At 41.6% G+C, this 23,355-nt stretch overlaps 1 protein-coding gene across 1 annotated transcript in view; it reads right to left on the bottom strand.

Annotated features, from left to right (window-relative positions):
* Nucleotides 1-22,044, bottom strand: part of ptgis (prostaglandin I2 (prostacyclin) synthase) — a 72,599-nt gene extending 50,555 nt beyond the window's left edge. The window contains exon 1 of the mRNA XM_048608375.1: nt 21,821-22,044. Coding sequence (XP_048464332.1) covers nt 21,821-21,888 — 68 coding nt within the window. The 5' untranslated portion in view covers nt 21,889-22,044. The remainder of the gene's footprint in view (nt 1-21,820) is intronic.
* Nucleotides 22,045-23,355: the final 1,311 nt, after the last annotated feature.

The following is a 23,355-nucleotide window of genomic DNA, read 5'->3' as shown; positions in this document are numbered from 1 at the left end:
GTGATAAGCTGTGTTTGATGCGAGAAACGTCCTGCCAAAATGAGCTGAGTAACTGTATAAAAGCGATGCAAACTTGTAACTCAGATAGAACGAGTAATGAGAGCTCCACAGGGGTTAATCTTCCATGTGCAAGTAAAACAAACTTATGTTTACTTAAACAGATGCTGTTGAGGTTATACTGTAGTGAGTAAAGTGGTCAGTTTTAAATTAGTTTGGGGAGGAAGGAAAGGAAGATATTTCCTTCTGGTTCATTGTCCCCATGTGCATTAGGCATCGTCCAAAACAGTACTCTGCTTATTTCCCACACTCCTGAAAACTTTTCAAACTCAGACCGCTGACTTATGCCCACTCATGCTAACTGTGGTCTGGTGTGAGAATAGTAATATAGGGATCAATTGAACTCTTACCAAGCTCAGGATGAATTCTGAAGAAGCATTATATTGGAGTCAAAACTCCATTTCTCTCTTCACAGATGCTACCAGACCAGTTGAGTTCATCCAGAATTTTATACTTTTATTTTAGATTTCCAGCATTCCCTGTGTTTTGCTTTTAAGTGATTAACTGTGAAGTTACTGAATTTCTGCTTTTATATCACATTGTAGTACGTAAAATTAGAACTTACACTTTCTACGCCACAAACAAGTCTTCATGGAAACGAGTTGAACGCATGTTGCAAAGGAAATATTTGAAACCCATTTTTATTACATTAATTGTAATGTATAAATTCAAATTGTTTCACTCCTTAACAGTAAAAGTAATACAGTTCTCAGACAGTTAAAAGTATGAAACTATCATGTCTGCTTTAAAAACAATCATTCCATTTAAGGTAAATGTTCTAAGACAGTTAACTGGAATTTTCAACTTAAATGAGTGGGAAACATTCCAAGTTTACAGACCACTCATTTTGTTATATTATTCCATTATTTTTGGAGGAATGATTTCAATTCGTTCCAATTTGCCTTTTCGATTCAGCCAAGAAGCCTGCAGGATTTTTCCACTGACAAAATTCCAAATGATTCAAGAGAAAATGTAATAGAAAGAAATGGATGGAATACAGATGGAAACTCTTTTCTCACTGAAGCAGCCAGAACCATTTTAATCCAGCTTTCATTTTTTACACTCTACTTTTTGTGTATGCCTTCCAGTCCTCTTATACATCAAAGGCACTGCATAAATGCATTGTTTTTGCATAACTCAGTTGCTTTAGTCAGCTCAGTCATGGGCATTTTTTTTAATGAATGCACACTTTGTCACGTGCTGCTACCTTAGCAGTGTTGCACCTAAGCCTTTGTCAAGGCCAGCAACTCCCTCGCTCCTTAGCAGCTCTTTGGTGATCTGTGTAGCAGTCTGTTGGGATTTGATGGTGGAGATAGCGTGACCTGCACTGGAAGTGTTTACAATATTAAAAATAAATGAAAATAGGGCCTATCTCATTGCTGACCGAGGCTCAATCGAATTTGGGCCTTCAGTTTGATCCTTACAATACTCATGAGTAATGGACTCTAATGGAGTATCCAACCCATCAGTTCAGAGCACGCCAAAATTGTTGATTTTAATGCTGAGCTGTGCCAATAGTAGGTCCAATGAAGTGGGGGTGAGGATGGGAAGTGAATGGGAGAGTGTGTCAGTGGTGAGGCGGTTGGTAGTGCAGCAGCAATCACAAGAGATAGTACTCATGGTATTTCTGTAAAGTTAAAGAAGCTCTCCATCAGAGGGAAAAAGAAACTAAATGATCATGTGCAGCACAGGTTTCATCTATTATTAACAAATTTCACAAGGGGACCTTATAACAGGCCTCAAGACCCTGACTTTCATATTCACAATTTTCCCAGCTATGCAGTTCATGCCAAAAATACAGGAAAAAAAGAGATATGCTAAGTTCTCTCACTATCTTGCAGTTTGATGGTCTTGCAAATGTACTTACTGTTGACCTTTGAGACAGCCTCATTGAGGGATTATTATCTCAATGTGGGAAACTTTGCCTCTCCTGAAGGGCAATGGATTATAATTGTTTTAAAAATTTAACTTATTTTTCTAAACAACCTGTTTAGAGATGTTATTATACATCTCTGCAGCAGGTGGGACTTGGACCTGGGCCTCCTGATCTGGGGTAGGGACACTACCACTTCACTACAAAGGTGGCCCTCACAATATTCTTCAATAAGATTTTCCTGTGTCAAAGTGCAGTGACTAGCCAACCCAAAAACCTGTAAAAATGGTGAGTAACACATACGAATCTGACTCTCCTTGTATATTCCAAAATGGAGGTCCAGTACGACCAGTATGTTCATTCCAAGTGAGAGACAGTAAGAACTGCTGATACTGGAGTCAGAGATAACACAGTGTGGAGCTGGAGGAACACAGCAGGCCAGGCAGCATTAGAGGAGCAGGAAAGCTGACGTTTCGGGTCGGGACGCTTCTTCAGAAAATTACTTCAGAGCCAAATCAATCATTCAACAACAGTTATTACTCTGATTACTGTTAAAAACCCAGTTCCCTTCATTGAATAGCTTAACTGTGTTTTTAACATTGAATAAAGAGAGTAGAATAGGGGAGGTATTCATAACATCAATTGATTCCACTGATTACCAGTGAAGCTGGTAATTGTGTAGGGGTGGTCAGAGCAGGAGTCCACAGCACTGCCTGAAGTAGAGCAGTCATATACAGATGGGTAATGATGGGAAATTCTGGTGGTTTGCTGTCAAAATCTGAACAATATCAGGGTTTTTAGTTCATGTATTACATCAAATAATACAGCAGCAAAACTAATTTTTAGCAAATAAGCTGCATGGGTTTGACATGTCATAACTTTGAGGCTAAGTATTATGAAACTTTCTTTTCCAAACTTCAATATTACCAGCATTGCTCAATCTTATACCATTCATTACAGAATTTAGTTTGACGCATATTAAGAAACCTATCTGAAGAAGGCAGGAATCAAAATGTTCAATGCAAAACAAATGTTTTTCTTTGCCCCCTGTCAGAGAACAGTCTTGCATTCACAATTCACAAGAATACCAATGTAAAGGCAACAAAAACATTTAGACTGTATGAAAGAACAGTGCTGATTTGCTTACAAGTGAACTCTGGTAGATGCTTTGACAGGGACAATGCATCAGTTAATGACAATTGATAGTTATTTGCCAAGCTTTGTTTAAATTTTAAATCAGGTAGGTTGACTCTGATTGGTCAAGGCATGGCTTTGAGAAATGGCATAGTGAATAAATGTCACCTAGTTTGTTGAGTTGAAACAGACACAGAGTATGTACATATTTTATCTCTCTCTGCAAGAACAGGGCCCTGTGTACTAATATATGTAGTTTCCAGTACACAGAAGTGCACCACACTTTAGGCCCAAATGACAATGTTAACTTGGTTGTCAACATAATTCTTAGTGAACTCAGGGTTTTCAGCAAAAGTTGTTCAATTGCAGAAACATATGGGCTACAAGCCTAGCATTACACCGCCACTGAAATTCATATACCATATTATCCAATTGTGTGATAGGCAGAACATCTTTTTGGTTTGAAGGAAGTATCCTCTTTAGCAATGCTCAAGTTCTATACTTCCAAATGATTAAATATAGTATAATTGATTCTAGTATTATAATCTATCACAAGAAATGTAAATAAATGTTATCGTACTTGTATATAACAAATATTTTCTTTGAAGTTAACAATTTGTTTTATACCTACTTAGATGAGGAACTATTTAGATTTTGGGTTTTTCTCATATTTTGTGGTAAATGTTGGGTAGACTATAGGAAATCATCACACACATTCAGCAATCAGAACAGCAGAAAAAAAAACCCCAGCAGGTCCTGTAGCATCTGTAAACAGACAAGGAGTTAATATCACAAGTACAATATGACTCTTCAAGATCAGCCCACAGGTGTGATGCCAACTCCCACAGTTGTGACTGGGGTCACTGGCTGTAGAAGGGAGGGAGGGTGGAAGGTAAGGCAAGGGCAGCTACCCCACCCTTCCTGATGCCAGGGTCCTCAATCAAGGAACTCCGCTGGGATCCCACAAACAAACACATTAAGATTGTTCTTTCAGGCTTCCAACAAGGTAGTTTCTGCAACTGCCCTTACTTGAATACTGGGGTGATAAGATGAAACCCTTTGGTGGACAGTAATTGCCTGCACAAGGTCCTCGATTGCTGCCTACGAGACTTAAATGGGTGGGTGGGGGGGAACATTAACGTGACTGAATCTCCACCAGCACCTTCCCATCCTTGCCTCTAACTATACGGTGGGCATTCAGTTTTGCCAATCTATGTAATAGATCTCCCTTTAGCTGAATATCATAAAACATTGGAAAATGGAACAGGAACAGACTGTTCAACCCCTTGAGCATTCTCCACCATTCTAAATCATGATTGATCATCCATCTCAACATTTAAAAGAATAAATGAATAGGGTTTAATTAAGACTTACCCCTCCTCCTCAGCAGGCAGATATAGAGTTGGGGGTGGGGCACAGCGACTGTCATATTGATCGATCTCACTTAATGAACTGTTTTTTTGATGTAGAAATAATGGGGAATCTGTCAGTTTTCACCATTATAATGCTCTGAATTGGTAGGTGAAGGGCTTTTCTCCCAAATACACGAATCAAACCAAAAGTTCTCCCCAGGCTGTGATAAGACTGAATACATTAAAACCTGTGTTCCGTAATTGAACTTTCTGATGACTAATTTAGTCACTGAATGACTAATGTTTAAAATTATGCCACTTATTGGAGAGATGTTCATTCATTATGGCAACATATTGAAAGATTGTGAAATCAATTTCATTCTGTTAATTTTAGAGGACTGATTATATTGAGGGAAAGATTCAACTTCTAATATGTACAGGGAGATTTCATCCCACCCTTAATTGCAACATTAATAAAATCCATTAGCTACAAATGAATTGTTTAGAGATAAAAAATTGTGGTTATTAATTACTTAATGAATCATCAGATTCCATCATACTTTCATGTTCGAGTCAGAGAGCAAGAAATACCACACTAATATTTTGGTAATGCTTGCAGTTTATCAGAACAAAATAAGCTGCATATAAATAGCCCAATATATTGTTTCATGATATACTAATTGACTAGTTGATCTAAGTGATCTAATTTTGAGAGGTCCTGCTTTTGATTGAAATATTAAACCAAGCCTCAATTTCTCTTTAGTGGACAAAAAAATTCTATAGCACTATTTTAAAGAACAGCAGGGACATTATCCCTAATGTCCCGGACAATATTGATCCCTTAATCAACATCACAAAAAAAAAGACAAAATATCTGGTTGCCACTTGCCTGTTAGTTGGAGATTTTTGTGTGCAGATTGGCATCCATATTTTCTACCATATAGCAGTGGCTGGATTTTAAAAGAGTTTCAGTAGCTATAGGGCTTTTCAGACTATGGACAGGTGCTGACATAGTGATAATGTCACTGGACTAGTAACCCAGAAGGACAGACTAATGTTCTGGGAATGTGGCTTTGAATCTCACCATGACAGAGCATGAAGTTTGAATTCAATAAAAAAAATTGGAATTAAAAGTTGGCCTAATGGTAAAACCCATGTGGTTCACTAGCATACCTTAAGGAAAGAAGTCGTGTTATCCCTATCTGATCTTGTTCTATAAATGACTCTGGATCCACAGCAATGTGGTTGACTCTTAACTGCCCTCTGAAATGACCCACCGAGTCATTCAATTCAAGGTTAATTAGGAATGGGAATAGAAATGCTAGCCTTACCAGTAATGCCCATGTGTGAATAAAAATGAAAATTTTTGATATGATAAAAGCCACTATATGATTACAAGCCTCTCTCTTGTGAGGGAATTGTCACCACTTTCTCTTCTGCACAAGTCAGTAATGTATAAAGACTTCAGCTCATTTGCTGCCTTAAATAAAATGGTGGCACTAATCTTTGTGGAGTTGTTTTTCTAATCTTTGAGGAGCTCTCTTTCTCATCTTTGGTGCCTTGGGTAATGCTGCAGCTAATAGTGGTGAGCAACCTCAGAGGCAGAAATCTCTTGAAGGATCAGTATTGAATTCCTAATGTGCCCAACCCCTGAAAATAGATCTGAATCGTGGCAGCAAGTGAAAGTTTTGTAATAATCCAATTCGACAAGTGAACTTGCCTCGGGGGAAGCTTAAGACAAGCAAACAAAGTAAAACTTGTGACAACAAGGTGCAGAGCTGGATGAACACAGCAGGCCAAGCAGCATCGTAGGAGCAGAAAGGCTGACGTTTCGGGCCTAGACCCTTCATCAGAAATGGGGGAGGGGAAGGGGGTTCTGAAATAAATAGGGAGAGAGGGGGAGGTGGATAGAAGATGGATAGAGGAGAAGATAGGTGGAGAGGAGACAGACAGGTCGAATAGGTGGGGATGGAGCCAATAAAGGTGAGTGTAGGTGGGGAGTTAGGGAGGGGATAGGTCAGTCCAGGGAGGACGGACAGGTCAAGGGGGCGGGATGAGGTTAGTAGGTAGGAGTTGGGGGTGCGGCTTGAGGTGGGAGGAGGGGATAGGTGGGAGGAAGAACAGGTTAGGGAGGCGGGGATGAGCTGGGCTGGTTTTGGGATGCGGTCGTGGGAGGGGAGGTTTTGAAGCTTGTGAAATCCACATTGATACCATTGGGCTGCAGGGTTCCCAAGCGGAATATGAGTTGCTGTTCCTGCAACCTTCGAGTGGCATCGTTGTGGCACTGCAGGAGGCCCAGGATGGACATGTCGTCTGAGGAATGGGAGGGGGACATCAACGAATACCGGTCACGTTTGGACATAGAGCAGTTTTTCCGCCGCCTCCGCCTCCACGCTTACTTCTTCAACCGTGAACCTAACCCTCCCTCTACTGACCCCTTCTCCTGCCTCCAACACACCCCCTCCTCCTGGACACCACCCCAAGGCCTCCTACCCTCCCTTGACCTCTTCATCTCCAACTGCCGTCGAGACATCAATCGCCTCAAATTCTCCACCCCTCTCATCCACTTCAACCTCTCCCCCGCAGAACGTGCAGCCCTCCGCTCCCTCTGCTCCAATCCCAACCTCACCATAAAACCCGCGGACAAGGGAGGCGCAGTTGTAGTATGGCACACTGACCTTTACATCGCCGAGGCCAGACGCCAACTCTCCGACACCTCCTCCTACCGCCCCCTTGATCATTTTCCCACCCCCAACCACCAAACCATCATCTCCCAAACCATTCACAACCTCATCACCTCAGGTGACCTCCCACCCACGGCCTGCAACCTCATCGTTCCCCAACCCCGCACTGCCCGCTTCTATCTCCTTCCCAAAATCCACAAACCTGAATGCCCTGGTTGACCCATTGTCTCCGCCTGCTCCTGCCCCACCGAACTTATCTCCAACTATCTGGACTCCATTTTCTCCCCCTTGGTCCAGGAACTCCCTACCTACGTCCGTGACACCACTCACGCCCTCCACCTCCTCCAGAACTTCCAATTCCCCGGTCCCCAACAACACATCTTTACCATGGACGTCCAGTCCCTATACACCTGCATTCCCCATACAGATGGCCTAAAGGCCCTCCGCTTCTTCCTGCCCCGCAGGCCCGACCAGTCTCCCTCCACTGACACCCTCATCCGCTTAGCCGAACTCGTCCTCACCCTTAACAACTTCTCTTTCAATTCCTCCCAATTCCTACAGACAAAGGGGGTGGCCATGGGTACCCGCATGGGCCCAAGCTATGCCTGCCTCTTTGTAGGTTACGTGGAACAATCCCTCTTCCGTACCTACACTGGCCCTAAACCCCACCTCTTCCTCTGTTACATTGATGACTGTATCGGCGCCACCTCATGCTCCCATGAGGAGCTCGAACAGTTCATCCAATTCACCAACACCTTCCACCCCAACCTTAAGTTCATCTGGACCATCTCTAATACATCTCTCTCCTTCCTGGACCTCTCTGTCTCCATCTCGGGCAACCACCCAGAAACCGATATCCATTTCAAGCCCACCAACTCCCACAGCTACCTGGAATACACCTCCTCCCACCCACCTTCCTGCAAAAATGCCATCCCCTATTCCCAATTCCTTCGCCTCCACCGCATCTGCTCCCAGGATGAGGCATTCCACTCCCGTAAATCTCAGTTGTCCTCGTTTTTCAAGGACCACAACATCCCCCCCTCAGTGGTCGAGAACGCCCTCCACCGTGTCTCCCACATTTCCCGCAACTCATCCCTCACACCCCGTCCCCACAATAACAACCAGAAAAGAATCCCCCTCGTCCTCACGTACCACCCCACCAACCTCCGGATCCAACGCATCATCCTCCGACAATTCCGCCATCTGCAATCCGACCCCACCACCAAAGACATCTTTCCCTCCCCACCCTTATCTGCTTTCCGGAGGGACAACTCTCTCCGTGACTCCCTTGTCCGCTCCACACTCTCCTCCAGCCCCACCACACCCGGCACTTTTCCCTGCAACCGCAGGAAGTGCTACACCTGCCCCCATACCTCCTCCCTCACCCCCATCCCAGGCCCCAAGAAGACTTTCCACATCAAGCAGATGTTCACCTGCACATCTGCCAATGTGGTATACTGCATCCGCTGTACCCGTTGTGACCTCCTCCACATCGGGGAAACCAAGCGGAGGCTCGGGGACCGCTTTGCAGAACACCTATGCTCGGTTCGCAATAAACAACTGCACCTCCCAGTCGCGAACCATTTCAACTCCCCCTCCCATTCCTCAGACAACATGTCCATTCTGGGCCTTCTGCAGTGCCACAACGATGCCACCCGAAGGTTGCAGGAACGGCAACTCATATTCCGCTTGGGAACCCTGCAGCCCAATGGTATCAATGTGGATTTCACAAGCTTCAAAATCTCCTCTCCCCCTACTGCACCCCAAAACCAGCCCAGCTCGTCCCCGCCTCCCTAACCTGTTCTTCCTCCCACCTATCCCCTCCTCCTAACTCAAGCCGCACTCCCATCTCCTACCTACTAACCTCATCCCGCCCCCTTGACCTGTCCGTCCTCCCTGGACTGACCTATCCCCTCCCTAACTCCCCATCTACACTCACCTTTACTGGCTCCATCCCCGCCTCTTCGACCTGTCTGTTTCCTCTCCACCTATCTTCTCCTCTATCCATCTTCTATCCACCTCCCCCTCTCTCCCTATTTATTTCAGGACCCCCTTCCCCTCCCCCATTTCTGATGAATGGTCTAGGCCCGAAACATCAGCCTTTCTGCTCCTATTATGCTGCTTGGCCTGCTGTGTTCATCCAACTCTGCACCTTGTTGTCTCAGATTCTCCAGCATCTGCAGTTCCTACTATCTCTGATTCAAGAAAAACTTGTATTTATATAGTGCCTTTCACAACAACTGCATACCTCAAAGTACTTTATAACCAATGAAATACTTTTTGAACTGTTGTAATGCAGGAACAGTGGCAGCTAATCTGCATTTAACAAACTTGCACAAACAGCAATGTGGTAGTGACCAGAAAATAAGTCTTAATGTTGTTGATTGAGAGTTTATAATTGGCAAAGGCACCAGGGATAACTTCCCTGCTCTTTTTCAAAATAGTGCAGTACAGTCTTTGGTATTCAGCAAGAAGGCAGTTATGCCCTAGATCTCTACCAAAAGACAGCACCTCCCACACTGCAGCACTCCCTGCACTGGAGTGTCAGCCTTAATTTTTGTGCTCAAGCCTTGGATTGCAACTCACATCCAAAATCTAGTAAAGCAGAACTTAGCCTGAAAAATTATTAAATCTGATGGTAAAATGTAATCAAGTTATTAGATTTTAATGTTCAGTAAATTTGAAAAAAACTAAAAGATTTTAAAATAAAACGGTCACTTGGTAGTACAGAACCTGGATATTGAGAAGAGAAGCATTCTGCTGAAACGTTTCATTTTCTGCTCATCAGGATAAATGCTGGAACTTGGGGGGCTATAGTTCACTGTTGTTGTATTTTCCATGGCAATACCTTGGTCAATCAGATTTGACATACCAACCATTCCAAACATCTTTCTCCTGTAGTATGAATTGTTGTCATTGTTTGGAATTTGGCATTCTTGTGTTTGTCCTAATGAGTCGAGAACCAAAAGGTTTGACGTCCTCTTCAGACAAAAAATACCAGACTTACATGAGATTTAAAACATATGAAGTAGATTTTCCTTTTCTCTGCCTGGGGTCATTGAAACACTTAGACATACTGTGTAGCTAAAAAAAAGTGAAAGTGTCGAATCATATTAACCACGGTGAAATTGGGCAGATCCCTTACTGGTGTACATATGATTTTGCATACCCTCCTACATACCTTGTACATGCAACCAACTTTGCTATGCATTATGTCCTGATGATCGAATACCCTAAGGCACAGTGATAGTGATTTGTAGCCACGCATCCAATTCTAATACTTTATTACAATTTAAATAATGATATTTTCTAAAGCTTTTGCTTATCATTTCACCATTCTACTCTACTTTAATGCTTATGCTTCTCAATTGAATAGCTGATCAATCAATATCAGCATGTGTCATATCAAGACAACTTAAAATTTGAACCTGTAGTGTATGGGTTATTTGCAATAGAATCTGCAGCAACTGTATTCTTTCACTTAACTGCACCTAGCACCGCTTCTGTACTTTGTTACTGATACTACCCCTCTCACTTACACCTGAAGAAGGAGTAAAGCTTTGAAAGCTTGCGATTTCAAATAAACCAGGTGGACTATAACCTGGTGTTGTGTGACTTCTGACCTTGTCCAATACTCCACATCCTTGAAAAGAGGCTGAAGGTAGAAACACATTGACAGGCTGGTGAGCCAATATCACATGCACCTCCCTTCCAGATGTAAAGCCAAGGCATTCAAGGCCATGGGCCAAGTGCTGGAAAGTGGGATTAAAATAGTTTTGTGCTTATTTGTGACAAGCAAAGGCCTGTGTGAAAGGGCCTTTTTCTGTGCTGTTGACCTATGTGACTCTGACTCGTAAAATTATGCTCTCCTTTTCTCTCCATAAATTCTGCCTAAGCTGCTGAGTATTTCCAACATCTATCATTTCTATTAACAGATTTTATCTAATAAAACCTGGTAGAACAATGTGAAAAAAAAACTGAGATAGATGTTGAATCACGTAGAAAACCATCTGAAGAGGGGAAAATGGTTGGTTTTGACTGACACAGACTACTATCTCATTTAAAATAAAGGTGATGGAAGCACATATAGGTATCAGATTTGAACCAGTATAAAACAGAGGGATGAAAACTTTAAACAAATTCTGGGACTGACATTTTGCAGAATATGCTTCTGGAAAATATGAACCCTAGGGGCTTGATCAGTTTGAATGCAGCCTATGCCCTAGAGCAACACTTTCTTTATTCCAATCTCCAGAACTCCCTGTTCCTCTTCCTGCCTATGAATGATACATTGCCTCAGGATGAAGCCAAAACTCTGATTGCTGATCTGTCTGATCGTTAACAATAAATTACACAACTGATTTACTCAAGATAAAACACATCTCAACCACTCTTGTAATCACGACAAGATAGCATCTCCACCAGACATTGAGTAAATGTCCTGGTTTATCACAATTTGTAATATCAGATATTCTGGAGAAACATTTGAAATGGATGCCTTATTCACTTAATGACTTCTGCAAGAGACCTTTTGAAGTTTAGTAACAGAGTCAAGTTGGGAAATCTGCTCTGTTGGTCTCTGCGCCAGTACTAAAGCCTCTTCTCCTTAATAGGAGAAAAAATTTACTTTGCAATACTGCCCGAGTCATTTCTCAGCATATGGTGGATGAAAAAAAATGACCCAATATCTTGTATTTTATTCTACAAAATAGCGGGGACCTGAATCTGAGCAACTGGAGATAACAATCTGCAACTTTCACTCAGGTAAATACAGCATGTAAGACGTTCCTTCATTTGAAACATTGGGCTGAATTTCAGTTCCAAGGTCCTAATTTTAACACTGGGCCAAATTCTGGATGAGAACCTAATGCTGATACCTGTGATGTAATTGGATGTTCTTTTCTCTGTTTACTAGAGTGGTGTACGGCAGATAGTCATGCTGGACAACCACACAACTGCTTACCCACCCTTCAATCCCCTATTTTAGTTGACCTTCATACTTTTCTAACCAGATGCTTATTTACTATTTGTTTTCTCAGGCTCTTTGCTTCCCTTCTGTTTTTACTTTTTTTTTGTTTGCTCTGGCTTATTGCCCTTTTACTTTTTACTCTTCCCCTTAAACATCCAATTTCTGCCTTTTGCTATCCCAGTTTATGTGGTTTCATTTCATTGCTTTCTCCATCGATTTGTTCAAATCACCAGCCAGCCTGATTTACGCAGTTAAGGCTCCACTATCAGGAACATTTTACACACAGCATGATACCTGGTGTTAATATTGATCAACTTTGGCAGTTGTTAAAATTGTAAAATAGAAACAGCAACTCTGGGAATTCTCCTCCAAAATCTTAATAGATTGAATTAAGAACTATTCTGACCAAAAGGGGGTGAAATCTAGGAACACTCTCATTATTGTAGCCCTGACTAACTCAAACTAAACAGTGGATTTTTTTTTGCAGAAATTTGTAGCCATCAAACATGTACATGTTTGCACAAGGTATGTAAAATTTCTTCTTCATAAAATGATATTTTGTCCTTCTCATGGCTAAAATTACAAAGGAGTATTCATTCTGATGTGACACGATGCAGTTCCATTTGGATGATAGTGTTGCTCCTGTTGCATATATGAAATGAACCTGGGCAAGTCTGTCAACCAGATTGTCCAATGACCAGTTTTAAAGAAACCACCTTCTCATGTACCATGATGCAGTTATAATTAATTTTGCATCACTTTCATGTGTTTCCACTTCACAGAACATTTGGAAAAGTAGTGGCATAAATCCAGAATTATGCTTTCATTTTACTTCCGTGAGATGTAATATGGTGGAAGAACTGGGCAACTTTGCATCAACTGGGCGCTTGGAACATTCACCGTAATGAAACAGTTTGATTGGAGAGTGATCACAAATAAATTTCAGGCTTCGTTTCAATTAGACTCCATTCTGAACAGCACTTTGGGTGAACCTAGACTCCCAAGGAAGTGACTGACCGCCAACCCCTCGAGGACAGTTAAGGATCAACAATGAATGATGGCCAAACCAGTGGCACCCATATCCTGTGAACAAATTAATTTAAAAAAAGGACTGCTGAAGTCTGCGTCTCCAGACAACATACCAAAGAGGCAGCAATCAGTTTCTGGCTGGTCTGCTAGTGCGTGTTTGGTCTCACCTAGATATTTTAGAGATTTAGCAGAACTTGTGTAAATGCTGTACACTTGTGGAAATACTTGCAATTTGCACGATACATTTCAAATCTTTTGGCTGGGAGCAGTGCAGCATGTAATTATTCTGTTTAAATAACTCTCCTACACTTGCTCTCTCAACCCAGGATCAGAGAATATGTTTTTAAAAAGGGTGAATCCAGAACCAAAAGTGTTGAAAATGGAGTAGTATTCTGAAACAGTTATAAGCCTCTGATTCATATTTGATTGGCATTCCGGGATGACAAAGAATGCACTTCAGTGAGTTAGCTGCACAACCAAAGATCGTGGCAGAGTGAGGCTTCCATTCAAAATCCAGAGACCTACTGTTCAGTTTTGTAGTGCAAAACAGGTGACTGTTAGTTCAGAATAGTTTGCAGTTTCTCACTTTCAAACCATGCCAAACAATTATGATATTAAATGATGAGTCCATACATTAGAAGTTGCTTCTTATTGTTAAAATATATCTCTTGACATGTAATAAATATCCAATGATTTTATATTTATTCCTGTACAAACTATACCACTTAAGGCATACAACTACCCCTAATAAAGATACCATTAATTATTGTTGAAGAAATTGTCCTATGGGCATCCAGTAAGATTTATGATTGATACCATTTTTTTTGCTGATATGAGAGTTTATTGTTGATGTGGTTTATCATCGATGGAAATTACTACTGCTACTGTTTAAAGCTAGCAAATGGAAGACTCATACATCATACCTGGCTTAGATAGAGGTGGTTTATCTCTGTTATAATTTACAGCAGTAGGTTTTACTTCAAGATTTTTATTGGTATTTTGTTTAGGGTGGCTGAAAGTAATTACCATCTCTTTCACAACAATCTTCCTCTGTTAACAGTCAGTAGAGGGATTAATGGATGGGTTCAGGGTATCCCCACTATCATCCTGATGTTGATCTGTGTGGATTTGGAGGTTCACCTGCATTTCATTCCTGGGAACCATTGTCATCTGTCTCCAGGTTCAGCCCAAAGGTCTGTGCATTTCCTGCTGTGGCCAGATATACTTGCACTTCAAGCTCCCATCTTGGCTCCCACTCCTGGCAAGTCAAGCTAATTGAGTTTGGAGCAGCAATTCCACAGCAATAAGCGTCATCCCTCAATTCTCCCATCAAAAATTGGCCAAAGCCTTTGAGCAGTGTATGCCAGTTACTAAATTTAATGTGGCCAGGTTCTGGAACAGGGTGGTATATCTAGGCCAAATTGCCTGGGCCTGCTTACATTGGGGACAAGGAATGTAGCTGGGGGCCTAGGCTAGGAACATGGTATGAGAGTTTCTGATTCAACCATCCTTTTAGCAAATGAGTTCCAGTCTTCCACCAAACCAAGTGGGAGCGGAAAAAAGTCTCCTCAACTCTCCTCATAGCCTTCTCCATCTTACCTTGAATCTATGCCCTACTTGTTACTGACACGTCCACTGTATGTTTCATAATCATATAGACTGCTATCAAGTCCCCTCTTAACCTTTACTGCTCCAAGAGAAACAGCACTATATTATCTAAACTTCCTTCGTATCTCAGACTGTCCAGGCCAGGTAGCATCCAGGTAATTCTCAATATGCCCTATCAAGTAATGTTCCCTCTAAGCTGCGTTCCATGCATGGCCATCAGTGCCAGCATGCCAATCATGGCATTGGCTTCCGGTTCCTGTAGTCACGGCCATGCACAGACTTCAGAGGCCCATGCATCCAGTAAGAAAATTAGAGGGAACATTGCTTTCCACTGCAATCACAACCTTCCTATAATGTGGTGACCAGAACTGCATGCAGTACTCCAGTTGTGGCCTAAATGTGTTTTGTACAGTATATAACCTCCTTTCTCATGTATTCTATACCTTTGCTACTAAAGGTAAGTATTTCATATGTTTTCTTAACCACCATATTTACCTGCCCTACCACCTTCAGGAATTTGTGGATGGGCATACCAAGATTGCTCCGATATTCTGCGGTTTCCAGGAGCCTACCATTCATACAGTAATCCTTTGCCTTGCTTGCTGAACCCAAGTGCATTATTTCCCACCTTTCCAGATTGAAGTGCTTTAGCTACTGCTCTGCCCACCTGTCCAAGCCATTTATATCCTGCTGCAGTTTATGGTTATCCTCCCCATGATTTACCACCCTAGCAATTTTCATGTTATCCATGAACTTCTTGACCATAACCCTACATTTAAGTCCAAGTTATTAATATACACCAGAGACCGAGTCCTGCCAGACCCTGCTGGAAACATACGCCCATACACAGAAACATCCCTCTACCATCACCCATTGCTTTGAGGATCTCGGCCTACCTTGGATCCAGCATGCCACTTTGCCTTAGATACAGTGTGTGCTTCCTTTCTTGATCAGCCTGCGTAAGAGACCTTATCAAAAGCCTTGTTAAAGTCCATGTAGACCACAACAAATGCGTCACCTCATCAATTCTCTTCCTTAAACAAAACTATGCTGAGTATCTTTGATTAACCTATGTGTCTTCAAGTGCATAAGTATTCCGTCCCTCAGATTTTTTTCTAATAACTTTCCCACAACTGAGGTTAGACTGACTGGCCTGTAATTTCCTGGTCTATCCTGTTATCTCTTTTCAATATTGGGATAAATTTACAATCCTATTGTTCCTCACCTGTGGCCAGACAAAATTTGAAATTCTAGGGCCTCTGATACCACCTCCTTTGCCTCCTTCAACAGCCTGGGCCACAGCTCATCAGGACTTGCATAATTATCCACTTTTAAGACTGCTACACCTGCTAGTACCCCCTCATGGCCATATTGAATGACAGAGTAGACTCAAAAGGCCAAATGGCCTACTTCTGTTCCTATTTTCTATGTTTTTATGCTTCTGCGTTTCCTCTGCCTTCCAGGTTCACTTACCCGTGGTTTACCTTTTAATTTCATTCCAGACCCTTTGAGCTGCTTGTCAGGATCCTACCCCCTGCCAATATAGTTTAAATCTGTCCAGACAGCATTATCAAACATTCCCACTTGGATGTAACCCATCCAACTTGTACATGTCCCACTTTCCCCAGAAATGATCCCAACGTTTAAGGAATCTAAAGCCCTCCCTCCTGCACAATCGGTCCAGCCACACTAATTGACTCTATCCTCCTTTTCTTATTTTCAATACTGCAATGGTATGTGAAGTAATCAGGAGATTACTACCTTTTTAAGACTTCCTTTCAATTTCCTACCTCATTACCTAAAGTCTGCTTGCAGGACCTGATTTCTCTTTCTTGCTATGTCACTGGTCCCAACATGAACCACAACCTCTGCCTGTCCCTGTTGGTCTGTGACATCCTTAATATAAAAACAGAATCCTGGAGAAACTGAGCAGGTCTGGTAGCATCTGTACAGTCAGGAAGAGAGTGAACATTTTGGTTCCAATATGGAACAAAAACAGAAGTTATTGGAAAAGCTCAGCAGGTCTGGCAGTATCTGTGAAGAAAAAAATCCGAGTTAAAGTTTCGGGTCCAGTGACCCTTCCTCAGAAGGCCCTTTACCAGTTCTGAGGGAGGGTCACCAGACTCGAAACGTTAACTCTGATTTTCTCTTTGCAGATGCTGCCAGACCTGCTGAGCTTTTCTAGCAACTTCTGTTTTTGTTCCTGATTTACAGCATCTGTAGTTCTTTCAGCTTTTATTAAGTCCAATATCGCTGTCTTCTGAACTGCTTGACCCTGGTAACGTACAATCTACAGTCATGTTTACAGACACAGAAGCACTTATCTCTCTTCATTAACAAATCCTCAAATGCTTGTCCTTCCACATTCCTTCCTGAGCAGCTGGACCACCTAGAGTGCCAGCACCTTGGCTCTGGCTGCCCTTCATAAAAGCATGAAGACTCATGTTTTCCGAGATTGAGAAATGGTTTACAAGTGAGAGAAACTCAGGCAATTCCCTCACTACCTGCCTGATCCCCTTCCTTTGTCGTCAGTCACTCATTCCATCTCTATCTGCAGCTTAAGCTGGGGTGACCACATCCTGAAGCCTGCTATCGACAAACCTCTCAGCTTTGTGAATACACAATCGTGTCCCAAGCCTTTGCTTAAGCTCCAATGGCTGGAGCTCAAATTGCTCTGCCCGGAAGCACCTCGGGTTCATGTGTCCATTCAGGCCACTAGGAGCATCTAGGATATCCTATAAGGCATAGGGTGAGAAAATAATGAGTCTGAACTCCCCAGACATGCCTTAATAGAATATAAATACTTTATTTTACAGTTGATGCTACCCAAGAATACATGTGGAAATATATTGTTCTTGTTTTTATCTCAAATCCCATTCAAGCCTGCTGCCAATCTGTCTGCTTCTCTGTGATGATTCTTATCTTGTTGGTAATGCTGACTGCCTGTCACAAGGTTTTCACTTCACCTGCTCCTCTTCAGTGTGTTATGATAGTATAAGAGCTGCACTTGTTTTAAAATTGAAAGATTTGAAGTGGAGCCTGGCAAAAGTTCCACTTTCAGTCTCATTCAAGCATAGGTTATGTGTATCCGCCTACCGCCCACCTGAGAACAAAGGAGAGAAAATCGAGATCATGACAACACAAATAAAAGCAATATCTAATCACAGCAGTTCTAAACAAAATCCTAGACACACCCAAACACAAATGAGTTTGTGCTGGTCAAAAGCCTCACCCACAGATGACTTGAATACTGTTTTTTTTTGGTAAATTTTTGATGTATTTTTTTAAATCTTGTGTGGCTATTCATTCGTCATGAGGCCGTACCTTGCAGCTGACGTAGACCACTTTCACTTCCATTATAGGGTGGAGGCATTGTTGCTCCACAGGTACAGCCCTGCCTCTGAGCTAAAAACTCTGAGCACCAGTCCCAATTCAGGACCTGTCCATGGAAGAGGCATTCTAGATATAGTCAAGCAGATTTGATAATCAGCCTGCTAATCTCCTTGCAATACTTCCTTACTATTCCCCAAAGGGAAAAATAGGTATGTTAAGTACAGGATGTTTCCTCATTCTTCCATTCTCAAAACAAAATGAATAAAAGACCATAAGTTAGTTATAGGAGCAGAATTAGGCCACTCAGCCGATCAAGTCTGCTCTGCCATTCAATCGTGGCTGGTATGCTTCTTAACCCACTCTCTTGCCTTTTCCCCATAACCCTTGATTCCCTCAGTCATCAAGAACCTATCTATCTCTGTCTTAAATGCATTCAATAACTCGGCCTCTACATCCTTCTGCAGCAATGAGTTCCACAGATTCACCACCCTCTACCTGAAGAAATTCCTCCTCATCTCAGTTCTCAAGTGTCGTCTCTTCACTCTGAGGCTATGCCCAAGGGTCCTAATCTCTCCTACTAGTGGAAACATCATCTCCACGTCCACTGTATCCATGCTTCTCAGCATTCTGTAAGTTTCAATCAGATCTCTCTCATCCTTCTAAATTCTGTCAAGTACAAACCCAGATTCCTCAATCATTCCTCATATAACAAGCCCTTCATTCCTGGGATCAATTTTGAAAACCTCCTCTGGACCCCCTCAAAGGCCAGCACATCCTTCCTTTAGATACAAAACTGCTCATAATATTGCAAATGCTGTCTGACCAGAGCCTTATACAGCCTCAGCAGTACATCCTGCTCTTGTATTCTAGCCCTCTTGAAATGAATGCTAACATTGCATTTGCCTACCTAACTACCAACTGAACTGCATGTTAATCTTGAGAGAATCATGAACTAGGACTCCTATGTCCCTTTGTGCTTCAGATTTCTGAAACTTTATCCCATTTAAAAAAAGGTATGCCTCTATTCTACCTACCAGAGTACATAACCTAATAATTTCCCACATTGTATTCCATGGGTCACTTCTTTGCCCATTCTCCTAGCCAGTACAAGTCCTTCTGCAGCTTCCCCACTTACTCAACACTACGTACCTTTGTGTCATCTGCAAGTTCAGCAACAACGTCTTCAGTTCCTCATCCAGATCATTTGTGTATGACGTGAATAGTTGTGGCCCCAACACTGACCCCTGCAGAACTCCATTAATCACTGGCTGCCATCCTGAAAAAGACCTCTTTATCCCCACATTCTGCCTTCTGCCAATCCTGTATCCACGTCAGTGCCTTGCCTCTAACACCATGGGCCCTTACCTTATTTAGCAACCTTCTGTATGATCTCCTGCCAAATGCCTTCTGGAAATCCACATACATCCACTGGCTCTCCTTTGCTCGTTACCTCCTCAAAGGATTCTAACAGACTTGTCAGATGTGACCTCCCGTTGACGAAACCAAGCTGACTCAGCTCTATGTTATCCTGTACTTCCATATACTCTGCAGTCTCATCCTTGTTAATGGAACCTAAAATCGTACCAATGACTGAGGTCAAACTAACTGCCCAATAATTTTCCATGTTCTGCCTCCCTCTCTTCTTAAATAGGGCTGTTACGTTAGCCACCTTCTCTTTAGAGATGGCCACTACACTCATCTCTGCCCTCTGATGCTCTTAAAACTTTAGGTTTACAAATGAAGTTACTGTTGAATGGAATTAGTACTTGAATTGCCAAAATAATTTGTTATAGTGCTGTTTGACTATGGCTCAAAACTGATGCATGGATCTGATCAGCAGCTCTGTTATCACTGCACTCAGAATTAAACAGATGGATGCAATAAAGAAAGTGACTAATGGCACACTTGTCCCTTCAACATAGATTGGAAAATCAGAGTGAATTTCTCTACACAACTTGCATATCTGGAGAGAAAGCCGAGTCAACATTTTGGGTCCAGTGACCCTTCAGAATGGATCACTGCCAAGAAAGGTAGATATTATTTGTAGTTCTCTAGGATTGGGTTCAGCCGGGGTGTGTAGGTGCAGGAAGTTGGAATTGGGAAATGGGGACAAGGAACTGAATCTCTGTGGCCATCCCCTTGCCCTCAGTTCACTCCCTCAGTATTGCAGAAATTATCCTATATTGAGGTAATCAACCCCTGTCCCAAACTGACAGTCCGGTACACAGTTTTACCGGGCTGACTCCATCTTGTCTCATGTGGAGAAGCGGTAATTGCAGCCCGAGTGGGATAAGGCCCTTAAGTGGTTATGAAATGACCATAGATCCTTAATTGGCTGTAGCGCAGGAAAGATGAGCTTGGGACTTCCTGCCTAGAATGTAATTTCTGTGGTGACAAGAAAGCAGCAGAGGTTCCCTTGAAGCCAACTCACCTCTGTTATCTTCCCTTCCCTACTGCTTTTCAGCAGGGGAGATTCTATCCATCATTTTAGTATATATGTACGTCATGCCTCTTTTCTGATGAAACCCCAAAGAATAGAAAGGGTTCAGAAAAGATTTACAAGGATGTTGCCAGGGATGGAGGGCTTGAGCTATAGGGAGAGACTGAGTAAGCTGGGGCTATTTTCTCTGGCATGTCGGAGACTGACGAGTGACCTTACAGAGGTTTATAAAATCATGAGGGGCATGGATAGGGTGAGTAGCCAAGGTCTTTTCTCCAGGGTAGGAGAATCCAAAACCTGTGGATATACGTTCAAAGTGAGAGGGGAAAGATTTAAAAAAGACCTAAAAGGCAACTTTTTCACAGAGGGTGGAGCATGTCTGGAATGAGCTGCCAGAGGAAGTAGTGGAGGCTGGTACAATTACAATATTTAAAAGGCATCTGGATGGGTATACGAATAGGAAGGGTTTAGAGGGATATGGGCGAAATACTGGCAAATGGGACTAGATTAGTTTCGGATATCTGGTCAGCATAGACAGGTTGGACCGAAGAGTCTGTTTCCATGCTGTAAGCTCTATGGCTCTAATATGACTGTAGTAGTATACCAGACACTACCAAGCAATCCATGCCATGTGCATTAGAAAGCAACACATGACCAATTATCATGAAATACCTAAAATTTTGCTGAGCTTATCAGCACCTTCAAGATAAAAATCAGTAAAGCGAGATTAAGGAAGTCTAAGAGTAGGAGTTTCTTCAGGAACATTAGTAGAAACGATAATCAAGGAATTGTCTCTGCAACATGTTACTCAAAAGGATTTGTTTTGTTTAATAAAGAAATACAGACAGGTCTCTGTGATGGTTATCATTTCAAATCTTGCTTATTTCAAGTAGAGCTAAATGACTATAAAATAGCAGGAATATCTCTGTTCACTCTACTTATTGCAACGTCTGAGATGCTACAAATTGTTGAGACGTTTAGACTTGAGTAGACCATTGTAAGGCTATTGGCATGTAATAACTCCATGCCACATATCTTTTTAAATATACATCCTTGATTATCAGGAATACTGCAACAATGCATCATTAATCTTTTATTGATTCCTGCAGCTCTGTACTGCCTTTGAATATTCCACTCTAATTTTCACAGCAATTGTAACTATTTAATGACTTTCATTAATTCAAATAAAACAAATGCAAAAACACTAGTGAGTTTGCTTACAGATTAAATTACATTACAGATTTTTTTGTGCCCCAGAACTTAAATTCCAATACTAACATTCATCTGCTTTCAAATATATTTTACATCATCCCAAAACATTTACTTAGTTACTCATCTTACCTGATCCTCCGCCATTTAAGAAAAAGTATGATGATCAGAAAAAGTGCAAAGAAGGACAAAGTGTACATGCTTATTCCAGAAAAATTCCTTCTTTCTTCCTTCTCTGGTAATGCTATGTGCTTTGAGTCAGATCTTTTGAATCTCAGCTGTAAGAACAAGCCTAATTCTATAATCGCAGTAGCAACAGGTTTGACCTGCCCTGTCAAAGTGATACAGTGCAAAACCATGTCAGCCTTTATAACTGAGATGCTGAATTCAGAATATGGCAAGTTTCCATTTTTTAGGGCCCACCCCTTTTTTCAAATGGACGTGCTCTACTCATGCTGTAAGATTCAAGTTACGTTTAAAACACCATAAAATCTTGACACATGAGATTTGAACTAGAACTTAATCTGTTATTTGGATATTCCTTGAAGAGGCAGCTCAGAGATAAACTATAGAGTACTTTGGTTAAATAACTTGCAGCTCCTGACATACAAAATTCTGTTCAGATTTCTCCACCTTTGAGAGAGTTTGTCAAGTTATCACCATCATACTCTTTTTTAAATTTGCCTCTATTAAGCTAATAAAATTATAAATAATTCTGCTTGGATGGCGATCAATTTGTGTTTAATATTCAAAGACAGAGAACATGAGATTTGAATAACACCATTGCCTAATTTTATGGGAAGTAATTAAAATTAGAAATAGATCAGTATTATTTACTTAATATTAAACTGAACAAAATTAGCAGTTATTTAATTTGTTCAATATCAGTAAATGGGATAAACAGCACAGAATTACACAGGGTATGGTTTAAATTTGTGGCATGTGAAGTTGTCCTGTACACGGATATAGTTGATTTTTTTTGTGTGCCTGATTCTATTGGGCAGGAGGTGGCAGTGAAAGCCTTTAAGTTGCCCAATGGAATCAGCAAGATTGGATCATCTTTCATGGGAGGACCCTATTGCCATAATCTGGTGAGGTAGGAGTAATGAAGCCCTGTAGTTTATCAATTATTCAGGCTGTCAGGAGTAGGACTGAAAATTAAGGGTGTGGAATATTGAAAGGTTGACAGAAAGCCAAAGTAATTTTGTTGGACAGGAGTAATATTTTCCTTTCAGGACTACTTGTTAGATTGTTCATTGACTAGCACCAGTGGGTAAAGTATACTTAACTCGTTTTGTGATTACTTGTACATAGGAATGACATTGAGATCCTGCCTGGGATTCTCATTTAAACCTTAAAATGAGCCTTCCAGCTATTTCGAGTGAGAGCACCAATCACCCACTTTGAGGCCTTCTGAATCTAACAGGTATCTGAAACTTCAGGTATCCTTGACTTTCAGCAGAATATAAAATATACAAAATACACAGCATTCACATTTTGAAATATGAAGCACAAGCTACACCTCCATTAGATAACATGCCAAAGGGTTGCGCACTACTCAGTGAGGCAGCTATTGTATTACAAGTTATAATAACAATAACACACAAAGAATAAACAACACAGGTCTATAGGTCAGTAGAAATCAAATATTTAAACACTAAATATCT

This window comes from Rhincodon typus, chromosome 19, assembly GCF_021869965.1.
Source record: "Rhincodon typus isolate 14 chromosome 19, sRhiTyp1.1, whole genome shotgun sequence".
Classification (NCBI taxonomy): Eukaryota; Metazoa; Chordata; class Chondrichthyes; order Orectolobiformes; family Rhincodontidae; genus Rhincodon; species Rhincodon typus.
Note: the sequence above shows the minus strand (reverse complement) of the source record. Positions and strands in the feature narration are given on the sequence as shown.